Raw genomic sequence first — 22,574 nt, forward strand, 5'->3', positions numbered from 1 at the left:
TTCCTTAACACTGGTAGCAACATGGTACAATATTCAATTATTGAGTGCTAACTCTGTATTAGGCACATTCTATATGCTTCTAATCTTTACAAAAGAATATTGAAGGAGTATTTATTATTTTTATATTTCAAATTAAGAATGTGAAATCCGAAGATATAAGATGATTTAAACCTTGAGCTCTTTCGAGGAAACACAATTTGTCTTGAACACATAATACCCTTTCAGATTTCCTCCCTCCAACATTGCAAGATGTTTTGTTTGTCTCGTAAAATTGGTAGCTATTACTCAAAATGTCTGGATCAACTAAAAATATCTGAAGAGCTAAAAGAAAAAAAAAGGCCCTTTGACAATAAACATGATGAAAATTAAAACAATTTATTAATAGTTCTTGGCTCAATGTCTCTTTTCTCTAATCTCCACACTCCGTAGTAAATTTCCATGTAAAAATATTTTTGGTTCCCTTTGGGAGCCCTTTTATAAGCAGACAGACATGCAAAAGCCATTTCAAGTACTGTATTGGAAACACTCAACCTATCTTGTTCTATAGGGAATATTAGCAAAAGCAAAAATAAAAAAGTCAATTGAGAATACAACCAAAAAATGGTAGCTGACATTTTATGAGTATTATGACATTGAAGAGGGATATTCAAAAAATTAAAAGAAAACTATATCTCTAACTTTTTCCCTATACATCTCCTTTTCATTACTAATAATCAAATAAATTATAAGTGAATAAAACCATTCACCCTCAAAACATTCTTTCCAGAACAAAAGATACTAAATAGTCATCTTCATATCAATTTTTTTAACCTAAACTCAGTAGGAAATACTTTTTCTATCCTTACAAAAAACATGAGTATGGTCTCTCTTGACTAGAAGTGCTACAGGATGATGTGTTAGTCATTTACTTCCTCCTCTGTAAATAGGATGATAATCCCTACAACATAAATCATTTTCAGGATGAAGATCATTTTTTTTAAGTCTAACATGAGGGGAAATGCAGTCAAGAAACACAGATTCACCAGGGTTCTGGCTTTGTCCATCTTCCAATATTTGTGTTGGCTCAATATTCAAATGGTCAACACTTGAAATATCACTGTCGGTGTTACTAAAAACAAACAGAAATACCCCCTCTTGGTAAAGGGAAATACCATTTATCATGTTTCCCAGGCTTCAAGTCAAAGATTCATCCAGCTAATTTAGTTTTATTCTTCCCATGAATGGCCAATCATGAAGTCCCGACTCAATTATTCTTCTCCTTATTCTACTTTTCCTCCTTCTCTTCTCTTCCAGTCTCCATTGACTATCCTATTATGGGTACCACATTCACCTCCATTGTGTGGTCTCCTGGTCCCCTAGAGCCCTTTCCCCAATTTCCTGTTTCCCTAACCTCTTCTATTGGTATGTAAAAATTCACCTGGATTACAGGGTCTTCCCCCACCCTGGTAGGTGGGGTTCTGGATAATAAAGAAAAAGTGCTGTTTGGGGGTTCAAGAGGGAGAAAGCACATGTTGCATAGGCAGCACATGGCAGAATGACCAGAAAGACTCATGGCAGAAAGATTCATGGCAGAGAAAGGCCATGAGGAATAATGCAAGCTGACTTCAATGAATATCTTTTCTGACTGCTTGGTGCATTATTTCTCCTCAACTACCCTGCTTCATCAGATCCCTTGCCTGATGGGCTTAGAAACACAGTGCCTAAGGCTGTCTCATCCAATATGTGGATTATTTATTATTTATTATATTTTTTTAATTTTACATTCCCCAACAAGTATGTTCCCATCAATGTCAGCAATGTCTGCTGAAATCCCTTCAATAACTTCCCACTGTTTTGAAGAACAAGTCTAGAGTCCCTTTATGGTATGGATGTGAACCCTTTGATGGAAATAGAATTCCCAGTCTCTTTTCTCACATATCTCTATCCTTCTACTTATTACCTCACAATTCAGAATTTGTGTTAGGTTTTGCCTAGGATGTACCTACTCTCTTTTCAGATATGCACAAGCTGTTACCTGTGCATGAGAGATTCTTCCATTCCCTTGTTTGCCTGACTGACATTTTGTTCACTTCCGGTCTCAGTTTACATGGCATCTCTTCCAGGAAAATCTGGAGGATTCTCCTGGCTTATGAAAGCTGCCCACTGACCCCCTGTGCCTTCTGTACCCTACCATGCCACAGGCTTCCTTACAACATGAACTTACTGAGCTCCTGTGCCAACAAGCATCATGAAGGTTAAAACCTTGTCTGGTTTCTTTGCCCTGAAAAAAATCCAATGAGCATGATTCCCAGCTCAAAAAAAAGATGCTCGAAGTACTTTTATGGAGAAAGATTTTGTGAGTATTATTTGTGGCTCCAAAAATTAAGAGCCAGAGACAGAGAGTTAATTCAGGGGACTGGAGCACATGCAAGTGGCCTGGGAATGATACCCTCTACAAATGCAAGGTCCCCAGAGCACCAAGCTGAGAGTTGCCTCCTCAGTTGTGACCCAAAAGCAAACAAACAAAAAATTAATGTGATTAGTGTCACTATTGTTGTCATGTACATCACCATGACAGGAAGACTATAATACTACTAGAAACCAAGAGAAGTTCCATTTCAGACTAGCAAAGTCATCTTCTATCACACTTTGGGATCACTTTAATGGAATAGTGGAAACCATCATTATGATTGTATAATTCTGTATGTATGTTCAGAATCATCAAATGACCCCTGGGAAACTCAAGCTAACTCTTCTACACATTAACTTGCATCTACTCAACCAAAATTGTCTTTCCATAAACGCATACACTTGTAAGGGTTGGACAAGTCCTCCTGGCATTTCTGAGACACACAATTCCACTCACATGATGTCATCAAAGCAAAAGGAATCCCTAAACAGAGAATTACAATTTGATCTTAGTCTTATATATGCCAGTGAATTGAGGAATTGGAGAGGAAGGTGAATTTTTAGGAATCACTCAGTCACTAAGTAAAATTAAAGAAAATTATAGGCAACAAAGCATGCTTCCTACAGTTCATTAAATGCATACTAATGTAAACATGTTTAGATAGACTGAAAAATAAGAAAAGCCAGAGCTAATCAATGTTATTGAACAAATAATTGAAACCAAATTAAAACAATTAAATGGCAATCTGGCTAGAAGTTCCATCAAGAAAAGCAATAATTGAATCCAGTTTTCTTATAATATTGGACTAATTAAACATCAACCAACTGAATGTTCATGAGTAGCGAGCTAGAAATTTGTGAAAATAGTTTAAAATATCTTTGCTACAGTAAATACATAATTTTAAAATCAATGTTTCATATTTTTAAACCAGATTGTTAAAACCAGCTGTGGAAAAATTTTATACTAGCTAATGATCACTCAACCAGAAATTGAGTTATCAGTTCATTTCCAGCTGAAAGGATTATGAATATGGAGTTTTACCAATTAGCACATAGTTTACAAAATGTAAGTTTTTTTTTTATCAACGTTTCTAAAACTCAGCAACCCAACATAGGTTGTACAATTTGAAATAGAAAAGATGGTATGAGATTCAAAGTATTTGAATTTCAAAAGTTCCTACTGTTAAAGGATAACACAAAGGGGGGGGAGCACAGATTGTGTTTATAAAATTTCCTAGAGAGGTATGTTTCAGATTAAATATTAGTCATTGCAACTAAACCAAGTCAATTTACTTTTCCCTTTCCCACAATTCCTCACCCCTTAAAAGTTTTGCCCACAGCTAACAGGTGGGTTGAAATCAGCCTTCTTTCAACAAACCAAACATTCAAACTATGTAATCATAGGATGACATCTAAGTTTGATCTGACTGGCTGCTTATAAAAAAAAAAGTCCTTCATGCTGATAAATGGGAAATTTCATTGTTGAGCAAGCCAGACACTAAGGTATACTACCTTCATATTTCATGTTAAAATCAACCCAATGAAAATAAATAGTTTATGCTTTAAAAAAAAATTGCTTCCATCTATTTTAAAGAACACGAAAGTATGTTCTACTTTGCACATAAGACCAAAAACCTACCACCTACAAGATTCACCCATTTGTTATTATTTTATCTAGTGTGGCAATACAGGTATGACTTAGGTATGACTTACACCCTGACCCACACTTTGACCACTCAAGTTCAAGAATCTTTTATTGTTTAGGCATTTAAGATCAAAGAAAAAGTAAGATGAAACTAGTTTAAGTTCAAGAACTAACTTTTAATCTTCTAGGCCCTAATCAAACAGGAGTGCCTGACCACGGGTTGGTTTCTTATTACTGGTCCCTTGGAGCTTCATTTCCCTTAGTCCTTCAACACCTCACTCTCTTGGGTTTATTTTTCTGGAGGTACAGTGTGTGGAAAAAACCCAAAACTTCTCTTTGAATGGATTCTTCATCTGTCAAGGATGCTATGCGACCTTTAGTTCTAAGTATAGAAAAGCACACACCATCACAGAAAAAATTTTCAAATGCTTGATTTGTATGGCCTTGCTTTACATTGTGTTGCTTGGTTAAAAAAAATATGATTAGAAGTGCTGAAATCACAGTACCACAAGTTTATTAACACTAAAAAACTTAAATAAAAAAAAAAACTAGAGAAATCACAGTAGATTTGCACACAATCAATCAATGTAGATCATTGCCGACCCTTCCAGAATTATGTGATCTACTTAACCTATGCCACCCCATACATAAAGAAATCTTTCTGTTTTGTTTTTTGTTTTGTTTTGTTTTCTGGGTCACATCCAGCAGTGCACAGGGATTACTCCTGGCTCTACTCTCAGAAATCGCTCCTGGCAGGCTCAGGGAATCACCGTCCTTCTGCATGCACAGCAAATGCCCTACCTCCATGCTATCTCTCCAGCCCCGAAGAAGTCTTTCTGGACTTCCCAAGTAGTCTCCGACAACAACCTAATCCACAAATCTTAGTGTAGAGGACATTGTGAAACTTAAGTTCAATTCATTCATTTTAACCATTTTAGTATTCCACTGAAATTTCAGTCAAGAATGTCTTTACATGTACATATCAATTGAAATTAGAAAGGACACTTTCTTTTAATAAATGAACTTCACCAGTTATAAGTTTTGTATCAATCTCACTTCAAATCTTCAAGCTCTATTCTGCAATTTAATTTTGCTTCCCCATCTTTGGTACCTATCTCTGATAGATTAGGCCTAGGCAGTATATTTTTGTAAGTATTAATTGTACTCATTGAGTCCAAATAGTCTTCTTCCCTTGGACTGATCGTTTCTAGCATTATCTTTCTACTTTTTTATTCTTATTCATGTATCTTAACTTTTAAAACTCCTAAGTTCTCTCAGGAAAATTGCCTTGTTGTCATTTCTGATTGCAATAAGGAGCATGTCTTTGTAGAGCTACATGTCTGGAATCCAGCTAAATGTCTGATATTTTAGTGAGACATTTATAAATATCTCTTGATAAATAATCTTCAGAGGGGCCCGGAGAGATAGCACAGGGGCGTTTGCCTTGCAAGCAGCTGATCCAGGACCAAAGGTGGTTGGTTCGAATTCCGGTGCCCCATATGGTCCCCCGTGCCTGCCAGGAGCTATTTCTGAGCAGACAGCCAGGAGGAACCCCTGAGCACTGCTGGGTGTGGCCCAAAAACCAAAAAAAAAAAAATAGTCTTCAGAGAAAAGCTGAAGTCATAAAGTATTCAACTAATGGCTGCCATAACTTGCCTCATTTGGCTATTTCTTGCTATGAAGTTGAACATTACTTCCTATTGCTACCTCCATCAGAAAGTATTCATATGTCCATCATAAACAGTCCCTTTGATTTCATCATGAAGCTCATAACCTACAGTGATCCTAAACTGTACACTTAAGAATTGACTTTTTAGGGGCCGAAATGATAGCACAGCAGTAGGGTATTTGCTTTGCAAGGGACCGAGCTGGGATGGACTCGGGTTTAATCTCCGGCATCCCATTTGGTCTCCTGAGCCTGCCAGGAGCAATTTCTGAGCAAAAAGCCAGGAGTAACCCCTGAGGGCTGCTAGGTATGACCCAAATACACACAAACACACACACACAGAATTGACTTTTTAAAAGACATACATATATCTGCCAATGGCTTAATATACCATAACAGGACTTCAAATTATTCTACACTTTTATTCCTGAAATTTTTTTTGGGGGGGGGCTACACCAGTGATGCTCAGGGGTTACTCCTGGCTATGTACTTAGAAGTAGCTCCTGGCTTGGGAGACCATATGGGATGCCAGGGAATTGAACCTCGGTCTATCCAAGGCTAGCACAGGCAAGGCAGGCACCTTACCTCTAGCGCCACCATGCCGGCCCATTATTCCTGAAATTTTATTTTTGTTATGTTGAAAGGCATGCAGTATAAAAACAAGAAGTTCTGGGGCTGGAGAGATAGATAGCATGGAGGTAAGGCATTTGCCTTACATACAGAAGGATGGTGGTTCGAATCCCCGCATCCCATATGGTTCCTTGAGCCTGCCAGGAGCAATTTCTGAGCCTAGAGCCAGGAGTAACCCCTGAGCACTGCTGGGTGTGACTCAAAAACAAAAACAAAACAAATAAAAAAACAAAAAGTTCTTCTCTGATCAACAGGTGTTGCTTTAGAGCAAAAATTTGTTAATTTTAATTAAAAAATTAAAAGGCTTCTAATTGAGAATAATGCTTCACCTAGGTGATAGGTTTAAATACATATCTAAGTAGCAACAAAAAAACACTTTTCTGCCTTTTATAATACTGATTTCTTTGTTTTAGGGGCTACACCAAGCTGTGCTCAGGGTTTACTCCTGCTGGCTCTATGATCAGAGATCCCACATGGCAGTGATTGAGGATCATATTTTATATTGGAGATTAAACCTAAGTAGAATACAAAGAGAATACCCTACTACCTGATGCACTATCTCTGTGCTTAGAATATTGATCATTATTTTTTAAGTATAAATTTTGTTGGGTCAGGTAGACAGCTCAAGGCTGGGCATACAGGAACCATATAGTCCTCCAATTATTGCCAAGAGTCATCTCTGAGTACACAGCCAAGAGTAGCCCCCAAGTACCACTGGGTATGGCCTTCAAAAAAAAAAAAAGAACAATTTGAGATCGGAGCAATAGCACAACCGGTAGGACACGGCCAACCTGGTTTCCATCCCCAGCATCCCATATGGTCCCCTGAGTCTGCCAAGAGTGATTCCTAAGTCCAAAGCCAGGAGTGAGTCCCCTAAATACCACCAGAAGTGGCTCAAAAAAAAGAACATATAGAAGTTATATATCTTTATATATATAAAGATATATATATTTATTTAAGCATCATGACTTTTCAAAATGAATATGTATGCAGTTAAAGCAATGATAAAATGGGTAGGACAGTCGCTTTGCACACGGCCAATCCAGGATTGGCCAGCACCTCATATGGTTTCCTGAGTGCACCAAAAGTCATCCTGAGAGAAGAGCAAAGAGTAACCCTGAATAGCAATATTGGATTGTGGCCCAAAATCCAAAAACAAATTAAATAAAATTAACATTGATCTTTGTCTACAATGGTTTAACTCTAAATTCATTTACCAGGCATTCAATTTCCTGAAATCATGTCTAAATTCCAAATGGAGACTACAAGATATTTGGAACCAAAACCATGATACAAATTCACAGGCAAACTAGAATCATCAACCTTTTAGCTTTAAACCATCAACCTTTGAGCTATGGAGAATTAGTAATAGTTATTTTTCCATTAAACCGATATTTTCTATATTGACATAAATATTTTCTCTCTTGTTCAGACACATACACAGAGTCCAAAAGAAAGAAAAAGGATGAAATAGCCAATTATGTATAAACCCTCAAAATGCCATTTTTATAGGCCTTACAAAGTCACAGTCATCCTGAAATCCACTCATGTGAAATGACCCTTCTATAAGAGGCTTTCTTTACTTTGGGGGGGTAAAGGGTCGGGGCCTGGCATTAACCCAGGGACCTTACAGTGCAAGGCATGTACTCTGCACTAAACTACAACCCCTTCCCCAAAAGAATGCTTCTTACAGAGCAGAAATACTGGAAAAGTGAGGGAGAGGTAACAAAATAAGATAGGAAAGTGGTTTCAAGTATTGTTGGAGAATTCAGTAAGGTGGGTGACTTCTGCTCTAATTCTTCAACCAATTAGTCAACCTGACTAACAATCATCTTTACATCTTTCCTTGAGTTCAAGAAATATTTCAGACTTTCGCTTTTCAGTAATTTCCCTTTTGAACCCAGAATTCCCAGGTTCAGAATCAGTGAGTTTAAGCACATCGGTCCAAAGCCTCCAGAGGGAAGGTTAATAATTAATCCTAACTTAATGTCTAGAATCCCATTCCCAACTCAAAAGCTTTTAAGTAACAGGTCTCATGGTATGTCTCATTAGAGATCATGTCTAATGATTAAACTGAAATGCCCATTTTTAATAATCATATTCAAAACCTTAAAGACATTCACTTGAGTAGCCAACCTGGAGGAGAGAGAGTTATGTTTCCACAAAAGCTTCAGACAAGGCAAAGCTTAGAGGATTTGCAAAAAGTCCCTTAGTTTTCTCCCCTCTCAGATATTTCTGCAGTTCACTGCCCCCCTGAGAAAGACCAAAGAGGATGGAAATGTTCTCCAAGTGAGGGTTCTCATGATTGCAGTTAGAGAAATAACTACATTGAGAACTATCATAACAATGTGAATGAATGAGGGAAGTAGAAGACCCATCTAGAGTACAGGCGAGGATGGGGTAGGGAGGAGGGAGATTTGGGACATTGGTGATGGGAATGTTGCACTGGTGAAGGGGGGTATTCTTCACATGACTCAACCCCAAGCACAATCATGTTTGTAATCAAGGTGTTTAAATAAAGATATTAATTTAAATAAAAAGTGAAGATCTAAATGGGGAATGAGTGTCCAAGAGATTTCAGTATCTTTTTTTTTTTTTTGGCCACACCCGTTTGATGCTCAGGGGTTACTCCTGGCTAAGCGCTCAGAAATTGCCCCTGGCTTAGGAGGACCATATGGGACGCTGGGGGATCGAACCGCGGTCCTTCCTTGGCTAGCACTTGCAAGGCAGACATCTTACCTCTAGCGCCACCTCACCGGCCCCGAGATTTCAGTATCTTAAAAGGACATATCTACTTCTGGAGGAGATATATGATAAGGATTTTGGAGCTTAATTTGTAGATCTCTTTGGGGGAGCAAGGCTGGGCAACATCTGATGATAGTCAGGGATTAATGTTCACTGTGAACTCAGCAATCACTCCAATATGATTGGGGAACCATATGGGATGCTGAGGATCAAATCCAGGTCAGCTGCGTGTAAGGCAAGAGCTTTACCCACTGTACTATCTCTTCTGACCCTGTTGATTTTTGTTTTGTTTTGTTTTGTTTTGTTTTTGTTTTTGGGCCACACCCTGCGGTGCTCAGGGGTTACTCCTGGCTGTCTGCTCAGAAATAGCTCCTGGCAGGCACCGGGGACCATATGGGACACCGGGATTCGAACCAACCACCTTTGGTCCTGGATCAGCTGCTTGCAAGACAAAATCATCTGTGCAATCTCTCCGGGCCCCCTGTTGATTTCTTTTAAAGACAATTTATCTCTAAACAATAACAACACAGCTACTCCTGTTTAGAACCCTTAAAAACAAATGAACTTTACCTCCTAGTCCCTTCTTGTCTAATATTATGCTTATGACTAAATATTATGACTATGACTAAACTAGGGAAGATAAAGAAAAAAGTTCAAACTACTTGCATGTGTTTTTTTTTTTTTGCATGTGTTTTCTTAAGAGAAAAAAAAATGTGATTTAAAATTGATCTTTTCCGCTGCCCTGAGAACACAGATGAGCAGGATTCAAGGAAACCAAATGAAACTCTAAATTGTTCTGTGTTAGAAATCAATAGAATATGCCAGACAGAGGGAGGGAGGAAAAGAGGGAGTGGGCAGGGGAGGAAGAGAGGGGAGGGAGGGGTAAGAGAAGAGAGGAGAAGAGAGGAGGGGAGAGAAGGGGAAAAGAGTGGAGAGAAGAGAGGGAGGGGAGAGGTGGGTAGGGGAAGAGAAGGGAAGGGAAGGGAGAGAAAATGAGGAGGAGGAGGAGGAGGAGGAGGAGGGAAGATGACCTGAAATAAGAGCAAAGGAACAGCCTGAATTTGTCACAAAGGACCAGTGAATTTTAAAGAATGAGGAAATCTGCTACTAGACTTGAGTTGTTGACATTTCTATATAACCAACCAAACCTGCCCCATTTTTACCAACCAAATTTCATCACACACAAAGAATTTCATCTCTGAGCTGGTGGGGTGCTCAGGAGGTGAGCACTATAGGGGAACAATGCAATAAATATAGACAATGAATCCCTTGAAAGCAGAGTGAGAGTGAAGAAAATCACTCCTACCAGATGCTCTTTCACAAAGCTACGTGGCAAAATGATGTATATTTTAAATATACATTTTCCCATTCTCTGACCAAAACATATATAATAAATGTGAATTCTCTTTTTGTTGTTGTTGTTTTTGTTTTGTATATTTTTGAGTCATACCCAGTGTCGCTCAGGGGTCACTCCTGGCTCTGCACTCAGAAATCGCTCCTGGCAAACATGGTGGACCATATGGAATTTGAACCATTGTCTGTCTTGGATCAGCTGCATGCAAGGCAAATGCCCTACCACTTTGATATCTCTCCGGCTCCAATAAATGTGAATTCTTAAAAATGTTTGGCTCTTAGGCCACTCTCTGCAGTGCTCAAGGCTTCCTCCTGGCTCTGTAGTCAGGTATCACTCCTGGTGGTGCATGGGGTAACATATGAGATATCAGGGATTGAACTCAGGTCAACCACAGGCAAAGCAAGTGCTTTAGCCATTGCACTATTGCTCTGCCCAAAACTATTTTTTAAGTAATAATTCCTACATAATTTCACAGGAATCATGGGAAGAATGCTGAGTGTTACAAAAGTTAAATGATGGGGGTGGTTCAGGTCATTATTATCCTGATCATGCTGAAATGGAAAAACCTAGATATTCATCAGGTTATACTCAGTAGTAAGAGAAATGAAAGTTGTTGGCAAGAAATTAAATAGAGATTAATTCTCAAAATTATTCCAGTTTTTCTCTGCCACATTACTAATAATAAAGTCCAAAACTATTATTTAGTCTTCAAATACAGCTTCTTGAACCAAAAAATTGTATGGCAAATTGAGTAATAAATGTCAATATTTAGTCAAATATTAATTAAGTAATTAATGTAGAAATTAAGGCACACCAGCCAAAGAAGTATCAGAGAAAACTCTCTGAGGAAGTAAGTCTGGATATGGAAAACCCACAATAAATCCTTATTGGATGAATAACATTTGTTCCGCATAGCTCCAAATTATACTAAAGAGACGATGGACATTTACCAGTAAGGTTTTAACTACAGCTAATTTCTCCCGGAAACAAAATCTAAACAAGCAGAGGCCATAAAGACTTTTCAAATGATTCGAGATACTCCAGTCTTGTGTGAAATGAATCACCAGGCATTTATGGGATGAATCTTGGTTCTCTTCATTGCTGATAAAAAGAACATTAAGACTCTTGCCAACCTGTTTGTGCTGAGTGATTTACAGAAGGAGCAGACATTTAGGGGGGGAAAAAAGGTAGCAGACAGCCATGATGCATGTACAGTCTGTTGGAACACCCGGGAATAACAGCAAACTTGAGTTCAGAGAAATCAGACAGACCCATTGGCTTGGTGCAGTGAGGAAAACTCAACAGAATGCTGCTGAGAAAGGGAGGAAGAAACCACCTTCTCTAAGGGCTGAGCTGTCCTTGAAGGACCTAGACGATCAAAGACAGGCAGATTCAGTTCTGGGTCGATGGGGTTTTGAGGTGAGATTAGGAGAGGTGGAGAGACATTAGGGATTGTTAAGAGGTGAGGGTAATTCAGCAGGCAAAGATTCCCAGTAGAGGGCTGGGGGGGTGGGGGTAGAGAAAGAGAACAGGTCCTGCTAAGGCTGGAACCCCTGATTCTACGCCCCCCCCAGCACCATAATATGCTCCCTTGAGCACTGTCAATAGTCACTCCTGGGCAGAGACAAAAAAAAAAAGCTCCTGAGCACTCCCCCAAAATAAAAATTCCCAGTAGAATATGGCAATAGCCAAGCTGATCTGGCGCTGTTAGCAGAAAGAACAATTGTCACTCAAGAAAGGCTCTGGGGCATCTGGCACCATGCCTGCACCTTATAGTAGGCCCCCTTTTATGCCTCCCCCAACAGACTCAGAGAAGGGTCAGAGTCCCCATCCTTCCCCATCCTTCTGCTGGTTCCATCACACACAGGCTTCAACTTCTTCACAGATCTGGGCAGACAACCACCACCCCCGCCCAAATAAGTGATGCTGCAGAAAAGGTTAGATTGATTTTGCTCCCCAGCACTCTCCCTACCATGCTCTCCAATATTGGGTCAACAGCAGGGAAGCAGAGAGGATAAGGCAGGAATCTAAGAAGACTCTAAGATGCATCATCTCAGGAATCTCACTAAAGCAGAAAAGCCAGAGAGAGATGATACAGGGGTGAAGGTACTTGTCTTAGACTCAGCTGAATCTAGTTTGATCCTGGGTTCCATATATGGTCTCTTAAGCAGCCTGGGGTGAGCCCTAAATGCTGAGGAGAGGGACCTTTGAGCAACACTAGGTATGGCACCCAAAAAGGGGGGGAAATAGATGTTCATTCATTAATTGGAAGTCTAGTGCAGATTGCACAAAAATCCCAAATAAAGAAAAATTATGATGGCCCCCTAATAGAAGAACAATTAGCAAATGAGAATTCTTGTGGAGGAAAATCTTTAAAAAAGGAGGAAAACTAGGGCCAGAGTGATAAAACAGCAGAGAGGACCTAGCAAGCGGCCAACCTGGGTTCGATCCCTGATATCCCATACGGTTCCTTGAGCCTGCCAGGAGTAATTTCTGAATGCAGAGCCATGAGTCACCCCTGAGCTCCACTAGATGTGGCCCAAAAACAGAAAAAGAAAACTATACTCCAAAATGGTGTTGTACAATCATTCCACATAGGTGCAACATCATCACCAAAGACACTGGAATCCAGGGGCGAGGGAGATATTTCCTCGGGGGAACATTACAAGGGCCCAAATCCAATCCCCAGTACTATGTGTCTGCCCTCCTCCCAATACCCCCAGTCATTTCCTCATTACTACTGGGCCTAAGTATCAACATCAGTGGGTTGCATCCTTGAACTATTGGGCACAGTTATCAAGTATTCCTGGAAGTGACTTTCATTTAATTTTTTTTATGATTTTGGGCCACACCTGGTGACTCTTAAGGGTTATTCCTAGTTATGCACTCAGAAATCACTCCTGGCTTGGGGAACCATATTCAATCAATCTGGGGATTGATTGAACCAGGTCCGTCCTGGGTCAGCTGCATGCAAGGCAAACGCCCTACCACTGCACCATCGTTCCAGACCCTGGAAGTGACTCTTGAACCATCTGAGTTCTGCTAGAAAGCACCACTACCTCCTTCCCCAAAACCCACTGGGATCCAGAGTAAATTGATGTTCACGCATTTTAGAATTTCTATTGTAGAAATTCAGGCTCGGGGCCGGGCGGTGGCGCTGGAGGTAAGGTGCCTGCCTTGCCTGCGCTAGCCTAGGACGGACCGCGGTTCAATCCCCCGGCGTCCCATATGGTCCCCCAAGAAGCCAGGAGCAACTTCTGAGCGCATAGCCAGGAGGAGTAACCCCTGAGCGTCACAGGGTGTGGCCCAAAATCCAAAAAAAAAAAAAAAAAAAAAAAGAAATTCAGGCTCATTTCCCAGCCTTAACTGTGTGAGCTTCCACCAAAACGATATCCAGGAGGAATTTGTTGTCACCTAAACTCAATCTGAACCTTCTCATCTACTCTAAGCTCCCAGTGGTAGCACAGTCCCCAAAGACTATATTGCCAGGCCTGATTTTTCAGGGCAAACTAGAATGCAACTTATTTGTAAAATGTCTGGGATTAGCAACTCTTTCCACAACTTGTTCCAATCTTGATTTGATCTTGCTTGCTTCAAACACTGAAATGCAGTTATTTTCTCCCCAGGAAGGGGAGGGAATGCTTCCCAGCAAGTCTCATTTGGGCCCAAGGAAACGACTGCTCTGCAGAGCTCAGAGCCACCAGGGACACACCTGGCGTTGCACAGGGGACCAGGCAGTGCCTGGTAGCATGAGGCTGAACCATGTGCAAAACACGTGCCTTAACCCCTGCATTATCTCTCTGGCCCTTTTTTCTAGTTTTGTGTGGAGAAACTTATTTGGACCTTTGCGGCATAAACATAATTTCAGAGGAAATAAGGGTGGTAGATGTTTCTACTTCCAGCCACTTCTTCCCTGCAGAACGCTCAGAATACCAAAAGGGAAACTGAGGACTTGCAACAAAAAAAAAAGGGGGAGACTCAATGTGGCTACAATTTCCTCCCCCCCATTCTTCATGGATATGTGGCCTTGATTTTCATCCACATTTCCATCCATCAACTGAGAAACCCATCCTACCAAAGAGCTAAGTATTAAGAAACTGTTGAAAAGTTGTGTTCTCGGAATCTATTATGCTGAGTGAAATAAGTCAGAGAGAGAGAGAGAAAAACGCAGAATGGTCTCACTCATCTATGGATTTTTAAAAAAATGAAAGACATTCTTGCAATAATAATTTTCAGACACAAAAGAGAAAAGAGCTGGAAGTTCCAGCTCACCTCAGGAAGCTCACCACAAAGAGTGATGAGTTTAGATAGAGAAATAACTACATTTTGAACTGTCCTAATAATGAGAATGTAAGAGGGACATGGAAAGCCTGTCTAGAGTACAGGCAGGGGTCGGGTGGGGAGGAGGGAGGTTTGGGACATCAGTGATGGGGACGTTGCACTGGTGATGGGTGGTGTTCTTTACATGACTGAAACCCAAACACAATCATGTATGTAATCAAGGTGTTTAAATTAAAAAAAAAAGTTGTGTTCTGGGGGCCGGGCGGTGGCGCTGGAGGTAAGGTGCCTGCCTTGCCTGCGCTAGCCTAGGACGGACCGCGGTTCGATCCCCCGGTGTCCCATATGGTCCCCCAAGAAGCCAGGAGCAACTTCTGAGGGCATAGCCAGGAGTAACCCCTGAGCGTCACAGGGTGTGGCCCAAAAACCAAAAAAAAAAAAAAAAAAAAAAAAAAGTTGTGTTCTGAGCTTCTATTGTACAAGACATGCTTCCAATCTCCAGCAAGATTTCTCTGGCCATGATCAACTGAACTTTCATGCAAGTTTTAAAAAAATAAAATAAAATAAAGGAGGAATGGGAGGGGGGCTGAGCGATGGCGCAGCAGTAGGGCACACAGCTGACCCAGGATGGACCTCGGTTTGATCCCCTGGCGTCCCATAGGGTTCCCCAAGCCAGGAGCAATTTCTGAACACATAGCCAGGAGTAACCCCTGAGCGTCACCGGGTGTGGTGCAAAATCCAAACAAAACAAGGAAAAAAGGAAAAAAAGAGGCATATAGGATCCAGAAAGATTGTACAGTATGACATACATGGAATCTGGCATTATGGGTACTGCCTCCCCAAAAATACTACTAGAAGTGATCCCTGAGCACAGAGCCAGGAGTAATCTTTGAGCACTGCAAGCTGTGACTCAAATTCCCTTCCCAAAAGGTGTTTTCCTGGTATCATAGAGCTCTTTTGAGAACTCTGGGCACAGCCATGATGTGGCATTTCACAGGCATTTCAGACTGGCACTATCAGAAACAAATTAGAACAAAGAATTTCTCAGTAAAGGTACTTGGAAGATCAGAATATATTGAGTCTAATCTTATGTGTCTAAGAATTTCTTTGCTTTTGATAATGCCTTAAAACATAAAATGTCCACTTCATATCCAGTAGACAATTCATATCCTAGGATTTAGGATACTGTACTGGTCTCTTGAGACACGCCATAAGAAATAAAAATGATATGTTATTTATTTGAACCTTCAAAATAAGATTTGCATTACCTCTGAATTAACCACTTCCATTGGTCTTTTCTTGATTTCTCCTATATCCAAGTAGCTGGAGGAAGAAAAAAAAAACAGAAGGATTTTCTTTTAAGTTTGAGTAGATATATATCCTTTTTTTAATTACTAAAAAGGCTAAAATAAATCTTAGGCAATGCTTAAGCCTAAAGCAAAATTAGTAGCTCACTGAAACCAATATTAGCAGGAGAAACTTTTTTTCACCCTCACCAGTTATCACTTTCTAACTGAAGTGTCATAACTTTTAAGTTGCCAACAAATGTTTATATTTGAATGAATTCTACCTATTGAAATGTGTTCTACTGTCATCAATTCGAGGGTGTTTATTTTTTGTTTGTTTGTTTTTTGTTTTTTGGGTCACACCCAGCAGTGCTCAGGGTTACTCCTGGCTATCTGCTCAGAAATAGCTCCTGGCAGGCACCAGGGACCATATGGGACACCGGGATTCGAACCAACCACCTTTGGTCCTGGATCGGCTGCTTGCAAGGCAAATGCCGCTGGGCCCTCAAGGATGTTTTTTGATATAGTTTACTTAATTGATGATCTGTGTTCCCTGTAAATAGATGGTTTTTATATAACAGTACAAATAATCTCTTTGGAAATAAGACAGCTCTTCTGTAAAGCTACAAGGACCGTTCACTGATTGTCTACAAAAAAATTTCTGGTTGATTGCAAATACAAAAGATTAATGTAGTCAAGTTGGTTGTCAACACTGTAGATGGAAAATTGGGTCAGGAGAATAATAATTTCTAGAATTTTCTTTCACAAAATAAAGATTTAACAGCCACCTGAAGTTTAATTAAGGTTTCAAAAATCATTAGAAAAAAATCCGAGGCAAAGCAATTTACACAGGAAATCAATTGCTTTCTTTTTTTAAAATCAATTGCTTTCATATGGAAAAATTTTCCACTACTGGTATCTTTCCCAACAATATTTATATCTGCCTTAATTTATGCCAGTTACTTCTTTTTTCTTTTTTTTTTTTTTTTTGGTTTTTGGGCCACACCCGGTGATGCTCAAGGGTTACTCCTGGCTATGCGCTCAGAAGTCGCTCCTGGCTTGGGGGACCATATGGGACACCGGGGGATCGAACCGCGGTCCATCCAAGGCTAGCGCAGGCAAGGCAGGCACCTTACCTCTAGCGCCACCGCCTGGCCCCGCCAGTTACTTCTTATGTTATATACGCACGACTGCAAAGCTTCAAATGTGGTCAGTATTAAAATCTTCCATTTTCTCAATCTTACCATAGATACTTTAAGCCTAGGACCTACTACTTTGACTCAAATCATTGGTCGGTGTAGAAAATTAGTCATATACACTTATAACAAGCTCACAGCTAGCTTTGTGGGTGTATTAATTAAAAGCAAAGTGAACCCCTGTAAATGTTAGATATGTAAAAAACATATTGAAGTGCACTTTCCATTGGATCTGGAATTTAGCCTCTTTTATCTTTTGAGTTACTAGTACCAAAGAAACAAACCATATAAATTGCTCAACTGAATTTTTGATTTTGAACTCTTAATAGATCTGAAGCAAAAGTTCACTCCTGCAAAATAATAAATGCTTTATATGGAAATAATTTAATTTAAAAAATAAAGAGAAAGGCTACAGAAATTCTTTACATAAAAAAAACTTAGTACAGATATAAAGTGATCTCTCTCATACCTGGACTATAAAGAAGTATAAGTAAGGGAATAATAAATGGTCAAAAGCAACTGAATCTAAGTTTTCCATGGCAGTGTGATTGGAGGCTACAGCAGGGTGAATAGGGAAGCCTGAGATGGTGGTGGGGTATTGAGCCAGTCTATGTAAATTGTGGTCTTGGCATGTTGCATGCATAAAATGCTATCTGACTATATTATACAACTGGAAAGCATAACTAAAATAAAGTTTTAAAAATATCATTTTGGTGTTTACAAAACTCACTGACACACGAAGCATTTACTTTTTATCACAACCCTATGAGTTAGAAATTATTTGTTCCTCTTTCAGCCAGATCAGTCTCTGATTATGGATACAAAGTAGGTGCACAGCAGTAGGGCTTTTGCCTTGCACGTGGCCAACCCAGGACTGATTCTGATTAGATCCCCAGCCTCCCATATGGTTCTCTGAGGCCGTCAGAAGAGATTTCTGAGCACAGAGGCAGGAGTAACCCCCTGAGGACCACCGGGTCTGGCCCCCCCAAAAAAATTATACAGAGTCAGCCAACAACTCATGCCTCCTGAGTTTCAGTTTTCAGTCCTAAGTTTGTGGAAAGTACATATTTTCATTGAGTTCATCTTCTCTAAAGTTAGACAAACACAATGAAAGTAATTTCTGGGCCCCAGCTGCATCCCTCAGAATTGTCCCCAAGAAGAATTATCTGGTACAACTAATGGTACAACATCTAAAACTCCAAAAAAGTTAGGAAAGATAATACAGGGTAACTGATAGTATTGGGGGGATGGATAACATGTGTATAGTTAAAATCAAAATTCACAAGCACACACGTTATAATAATGATCATTTTTCCATCCTAAGGTCTAAGTTGAGTTTTGAATAAAAATATGATATTAAAAAGCTCAAATACAGAGTAATTGCCCAACCAGCAATTTCACTTAGATGCATATACAGAAGAAATGAAAACTTAAACACAACATATAGCAGCACTACTCATATTAGACAAAAATTGAAGTAAGCCAAACATCTATCGAGACAATGAATAACCAAAATGTAACATGTCTGTGCCACAGAATATGGTCAACTATCCATGAAGATGAGCCTTGAAAACAGAAAAACAAAGAGAAAGACGCAGAAACACAAGGAACCAAATAGCGTCCAATTCCTTTTATATGACATGCCCCAAGCAGATAAGCCTAGAGAGACTAAAAGCAAATGAATGGGTACAAGATATGAGAGGACAGACAATGGAGAAATTGGAGATATGTTTCTTGGGGATTGAAACAGATCATCTAAAAAATGTTGGCAGTGATTTTTACACAGTTCTACAAATACACTAAAACACTCAAATAGAGGGTTGATACATGTGATGTATGTTGATGTTTGAACATCTCAATTGATGTGTAAGTAAAAAAAATACCTCTGAAATACTCTATTCTATCTGCCCTACAATAATTACCAGCGACAGAAATTACAGCCCACACAGTTACAACTATTTTTCTAATTGTGTTTGTATTTTTTTCTAATTGCTTTGTACTTTGTGTTAATATTATTCATAGGCATGGAGTTCTTACTCCTGATGGGACTATAACTAAAGGTAAAAAGGCCTGGTCTCATTCAACTTTGCTTCCTTCACAGACCCAACCAGAATTGACTCATTCACTGAACACCTACTATGAGAGTTTCCTGCCAGGACCTGGGCATCAACACACAGGCCCAGGTCCTGGAAGGTCTATTTATTGGATAGTTGGAACTAGGATTCGGGGAGGGAACAGTACCAAATAAATGAAATCTTTCCAAACATAATGCCAATAGCACTAACATACAGGAGATGGGAAATTTCCATTTATAAGGAAAGGGTAAAAATTTTAAGGGGGGAGAGCAGAAAATAATCTTCTGTGGTAAAAATACAGTATCAAATTCATATTTCTGTCTAAAATATTTTTATTTAGGGACCAGAGAATTAGGACAAAGGGTTTCACCATGAAGAGAGTGAACCCCTAAGCACAGTTCCAGGAGCAGTTCCCAGCAACCCCCAAACAACTTTTGTTGAAAATACTTATTTGATCCAAAAATAGTTTCCAAGCAAAAAGAGTCAGGAAAGATTTAAAAGTGAACACCTCTCTCTCTCTATCTCTCTCTCTCTATCTCTCTCTCTTTCTCCTTCACTCTTTTCCCCCTCCCTCTTTCTTCCTCTCTCTCCCTTTCCTTCTCCCTCTCTCTCCTTCTCCCTCTCTTCCCTCTCCCTATTTCTCTGAGCCCTCTCTCTCTTTTCCTCTCCTTCTTTTCTTCTCCCTCTCCCTCTCTATCTTTCTCTCTTTCTCCGTCTCCCTTTCTCTCTCCCTCTCCCAAAAAAAGAAAAAAATCAGTTAATTAAATAAAAGTGGGGGGAGGGAATAAAAGTGAACAGAAAGAGCTAAAAATAAAGTTTGGGTCAACTGGATTCCTTTTTTTTTTTTTTTTTTTTTTTTTTTTCTTTTTAAGATGCCTGTACTTGCTACAACTTTTCTGTTTGAAAACTGGCTTTCCCAGCCCTGCTCTGGTGACAGGTCCAACCTAGAACCCCAAGTGCAAAAATGAGGGTTCTGTAGCACATCTCCCCTTTTTTTGGAGGATCAGTTCCTGGAGAAGTCCCAGCCCCTGAGCGCACGGGACCTTCCTCGACTCCCTCCTGCCAAGGGGCACCCCGGGGTGCAAGGAGTGCCAGGGGAGTGGGGGACTCACTTGAGTTTCTTGAAGGCTTCCTGGCCCCCAGCCACGTAGTTGCCCCCACTCTGGATCTGGTCGAGCTTGCGGATGCGGTGGCCCGTGCGCGGGGTGTAGATGTTCCGGACGGCTCCAAAGGGCGCCTGCACCCCGCCAGTCACCTCCTTTAGGAACACGTCGAAGCTGGACACCTTTTTCTCGTGGAAGACGACCCGGCGGCCCGCGAAGAAAGGGTCCCCGTTGCGGTACACCAAGACACTCTTGACCACCGGCTGCGACAGGTGGTGGCTAGGGGCGCTCATCTTCCTCTGGGGGTCGGGGAGGGGAGATGGACCCCGGTGGATCGGCCGCCTGGGCCTCCCGGTCAGCGCCTGGAATGAATGAGACAAGGACAAGAGAAATCTTGGGGCGCACACGAGGGCGCAGAGCCCGGGTAGGAATTCCAGAAAGTCACCGTGGTCTGCCCAGCTTAGTCAAGCAGTGCCTGAGCTAGTTCATAGGCTGCTGGATCTGCCCAAGTGGACTCTCCTGTAGGAATGGGGTGTCCAGGGCCTTCAAGAGGCAAGCCAACTTATGATGAGATTGTTTTTTTCTTAAGTTCTTGTTCTTCTTAATTACTTAACTTGTTCAGTATCTTGTATATCTTAGAGATTAGCCCCTTATCAAATGGGTATTGGGGGAATAAGTGTCTCCCAATCTGTGGGTGCCCTTTGCATCCGAATCACTACTTCCTTTAAGGTGCAGAAACTTCTCAACTTAATTATAGTCTTATCTGGAAGGAACAGCCCACGGTATGAAGCTTACCACAAAGAGTGGTGAGTGCAGTTTTGAGAAATAACTACACTGACAACTCTCATGACAAGGGAATGAGTGAGAGAAATAGTTTGCCTGTCTTAAATACAGGCAGTGGGTGGGAGAGGAGGGAGATGGGGGCGTTGGGGGTGAAAAGGTGGCACTAGTGAATGGAGGGCTGTTGTTTCTATAACTTAAACCCAACTACAAAAATGTTTTAATCGTGGTGCTTGAATAAAGATGTTATTAAAAAAAAAAAAAGAACTACACTAACAACTCTCATGACAATGTTAATGAGTGAAAGAAGTAGAATGTCTGTCTTGAATACAGGCAAAGGGTGTGGGGGGAGTGGTGGTGGGAAGGTGGCCTAAAACCCAACATGTTTGTAATCATGGTGCTTAAATGAAGATTAACACACACACACACACACACACACACACACACACACACACACACACACACACACACACACCAAGCGCACGCGCGCGCCCATACGCACAGACTTTACCCAGTACTACAAATACATCTGGGTACTTTCTCCAAATAAATGGATTTCTTTTTCATCCCGGCTCCCTCTCCTCTGCACCCCTCCCCAAAGAAAGGATTCTAAAAAGGCTGAGGTAACCCCCAGATTCCTTCCCCCTTTTGCTTTATTTTCTTAGTCAAAACATAAATGCGCAAAGTGCATGGAGGAAAGAGAAAGGTCTTGGCACGCATCCCGCCTGCGCCCTCCCCAGCTGATCTGGGGCATCAGGTGGGCATCGTCTCAATGCAGCGGTGCCCAGGGAATGGGGGGGACCTTAGGTGGGAGCCCCCAGAATGCTCAGGCTGCAGAGACACCCACCCACACACCCGTCCACTCCACCCACCCGCCTACCGGCACTCAAAGGCGCAGTGGATGGAGGTGCCCGGCTGCTGCGGCTGGGTTGGCGGCTGGCACCGCGGAGAACTCGCTTGCTCCCGCTGTTCCTCCCGCTGCCGTTGCCTCCGAGGGCCTCCTCCCTCACCCCCAGGGAACCCGGTTGTTATTTCCCGCCGTTTCCATAGCAACTGCAGCCACGCGCGGGTAGCCCAGTCCGTGAACCGGGCCTGGCACGCGCGCCTGGGTCCCTTTGGGTCTCGCCCGCACGCCAGCACGCCTGCCCGGGGCAGGTGCTGGAAAGAAATCAGGGGTTTGGGGGACCTGAGTGCCAGCTTGCTGCGGCTGACTCCGGGCTCCCCCGATGAGGAATGGGCATTGTGGTGCAGGGGGACACAACTCACACACCCTCTGGCTAGTGCTTTAAAGAGCCAACCACAAGCCCAGCTTCTGTCTAGAGGAGGTTTTTTTGGGGGGCGGGTGGGGGAGGGTTTGAGAAAGTTAAACGGATGCATTTATGTTGTCTGTGATTTAGAGTCTCACTCATGCTATTTGTGTTCAAGCAG

General features: G+C 41.3%; 1 protein-coding gene across 1 annotated transcript in view; it reads right to left on the reverse strand.

Moving 5' to 3' along the window:
* The window catches only part of DCDC2 (doublecortin domain containing 2), a 169,665-nt gene extending 147,597 nt beyond the window's left edge, over nucleotides 1-22,068 (reverse strand). The window contains exons 1-3 of the mRNA XM_049764977.1: nucleotides 22,027-22,068; nucleotides 20,376-20,728; nucleotides 15,975-16,029 (exon numbers count right to left, since the gene is read on the reverse strand). Coding sequence (XP_049620934.1) covers nucleotides 15,975-16,029; nucleotides 20,376-20,659 — 339 coding nt within the window. The 5' untranslated portion in view covers nucleotides 20,660-20,728; nucleotides 22,027-22,068. The remainder of the gene's footprint in view (nucleotides 1-15,974; nucleotides 16,030-20,375; nucleotides 20,729-22,026) is intronic.
* Between the last annotated feature and the right edge of the window lie 506 nt (nucleotides 22,069-22,574).

This window comes from Suncus etruscus, chromosome 18 (assembly GCF_024139225.1).
Source record: "Suncus etruscus isolate mSunEtr1 chromosome 18, mSunEtr1.pri.cur, whole genome shotgun sequence".
Taxonomy (NCBI): domain Eukaryota; kingdom Metazoa; phylum Chordata; class Mammalia; order Eulipotyphla; family Soricidae; genus Suncus; species Suncus etruscus.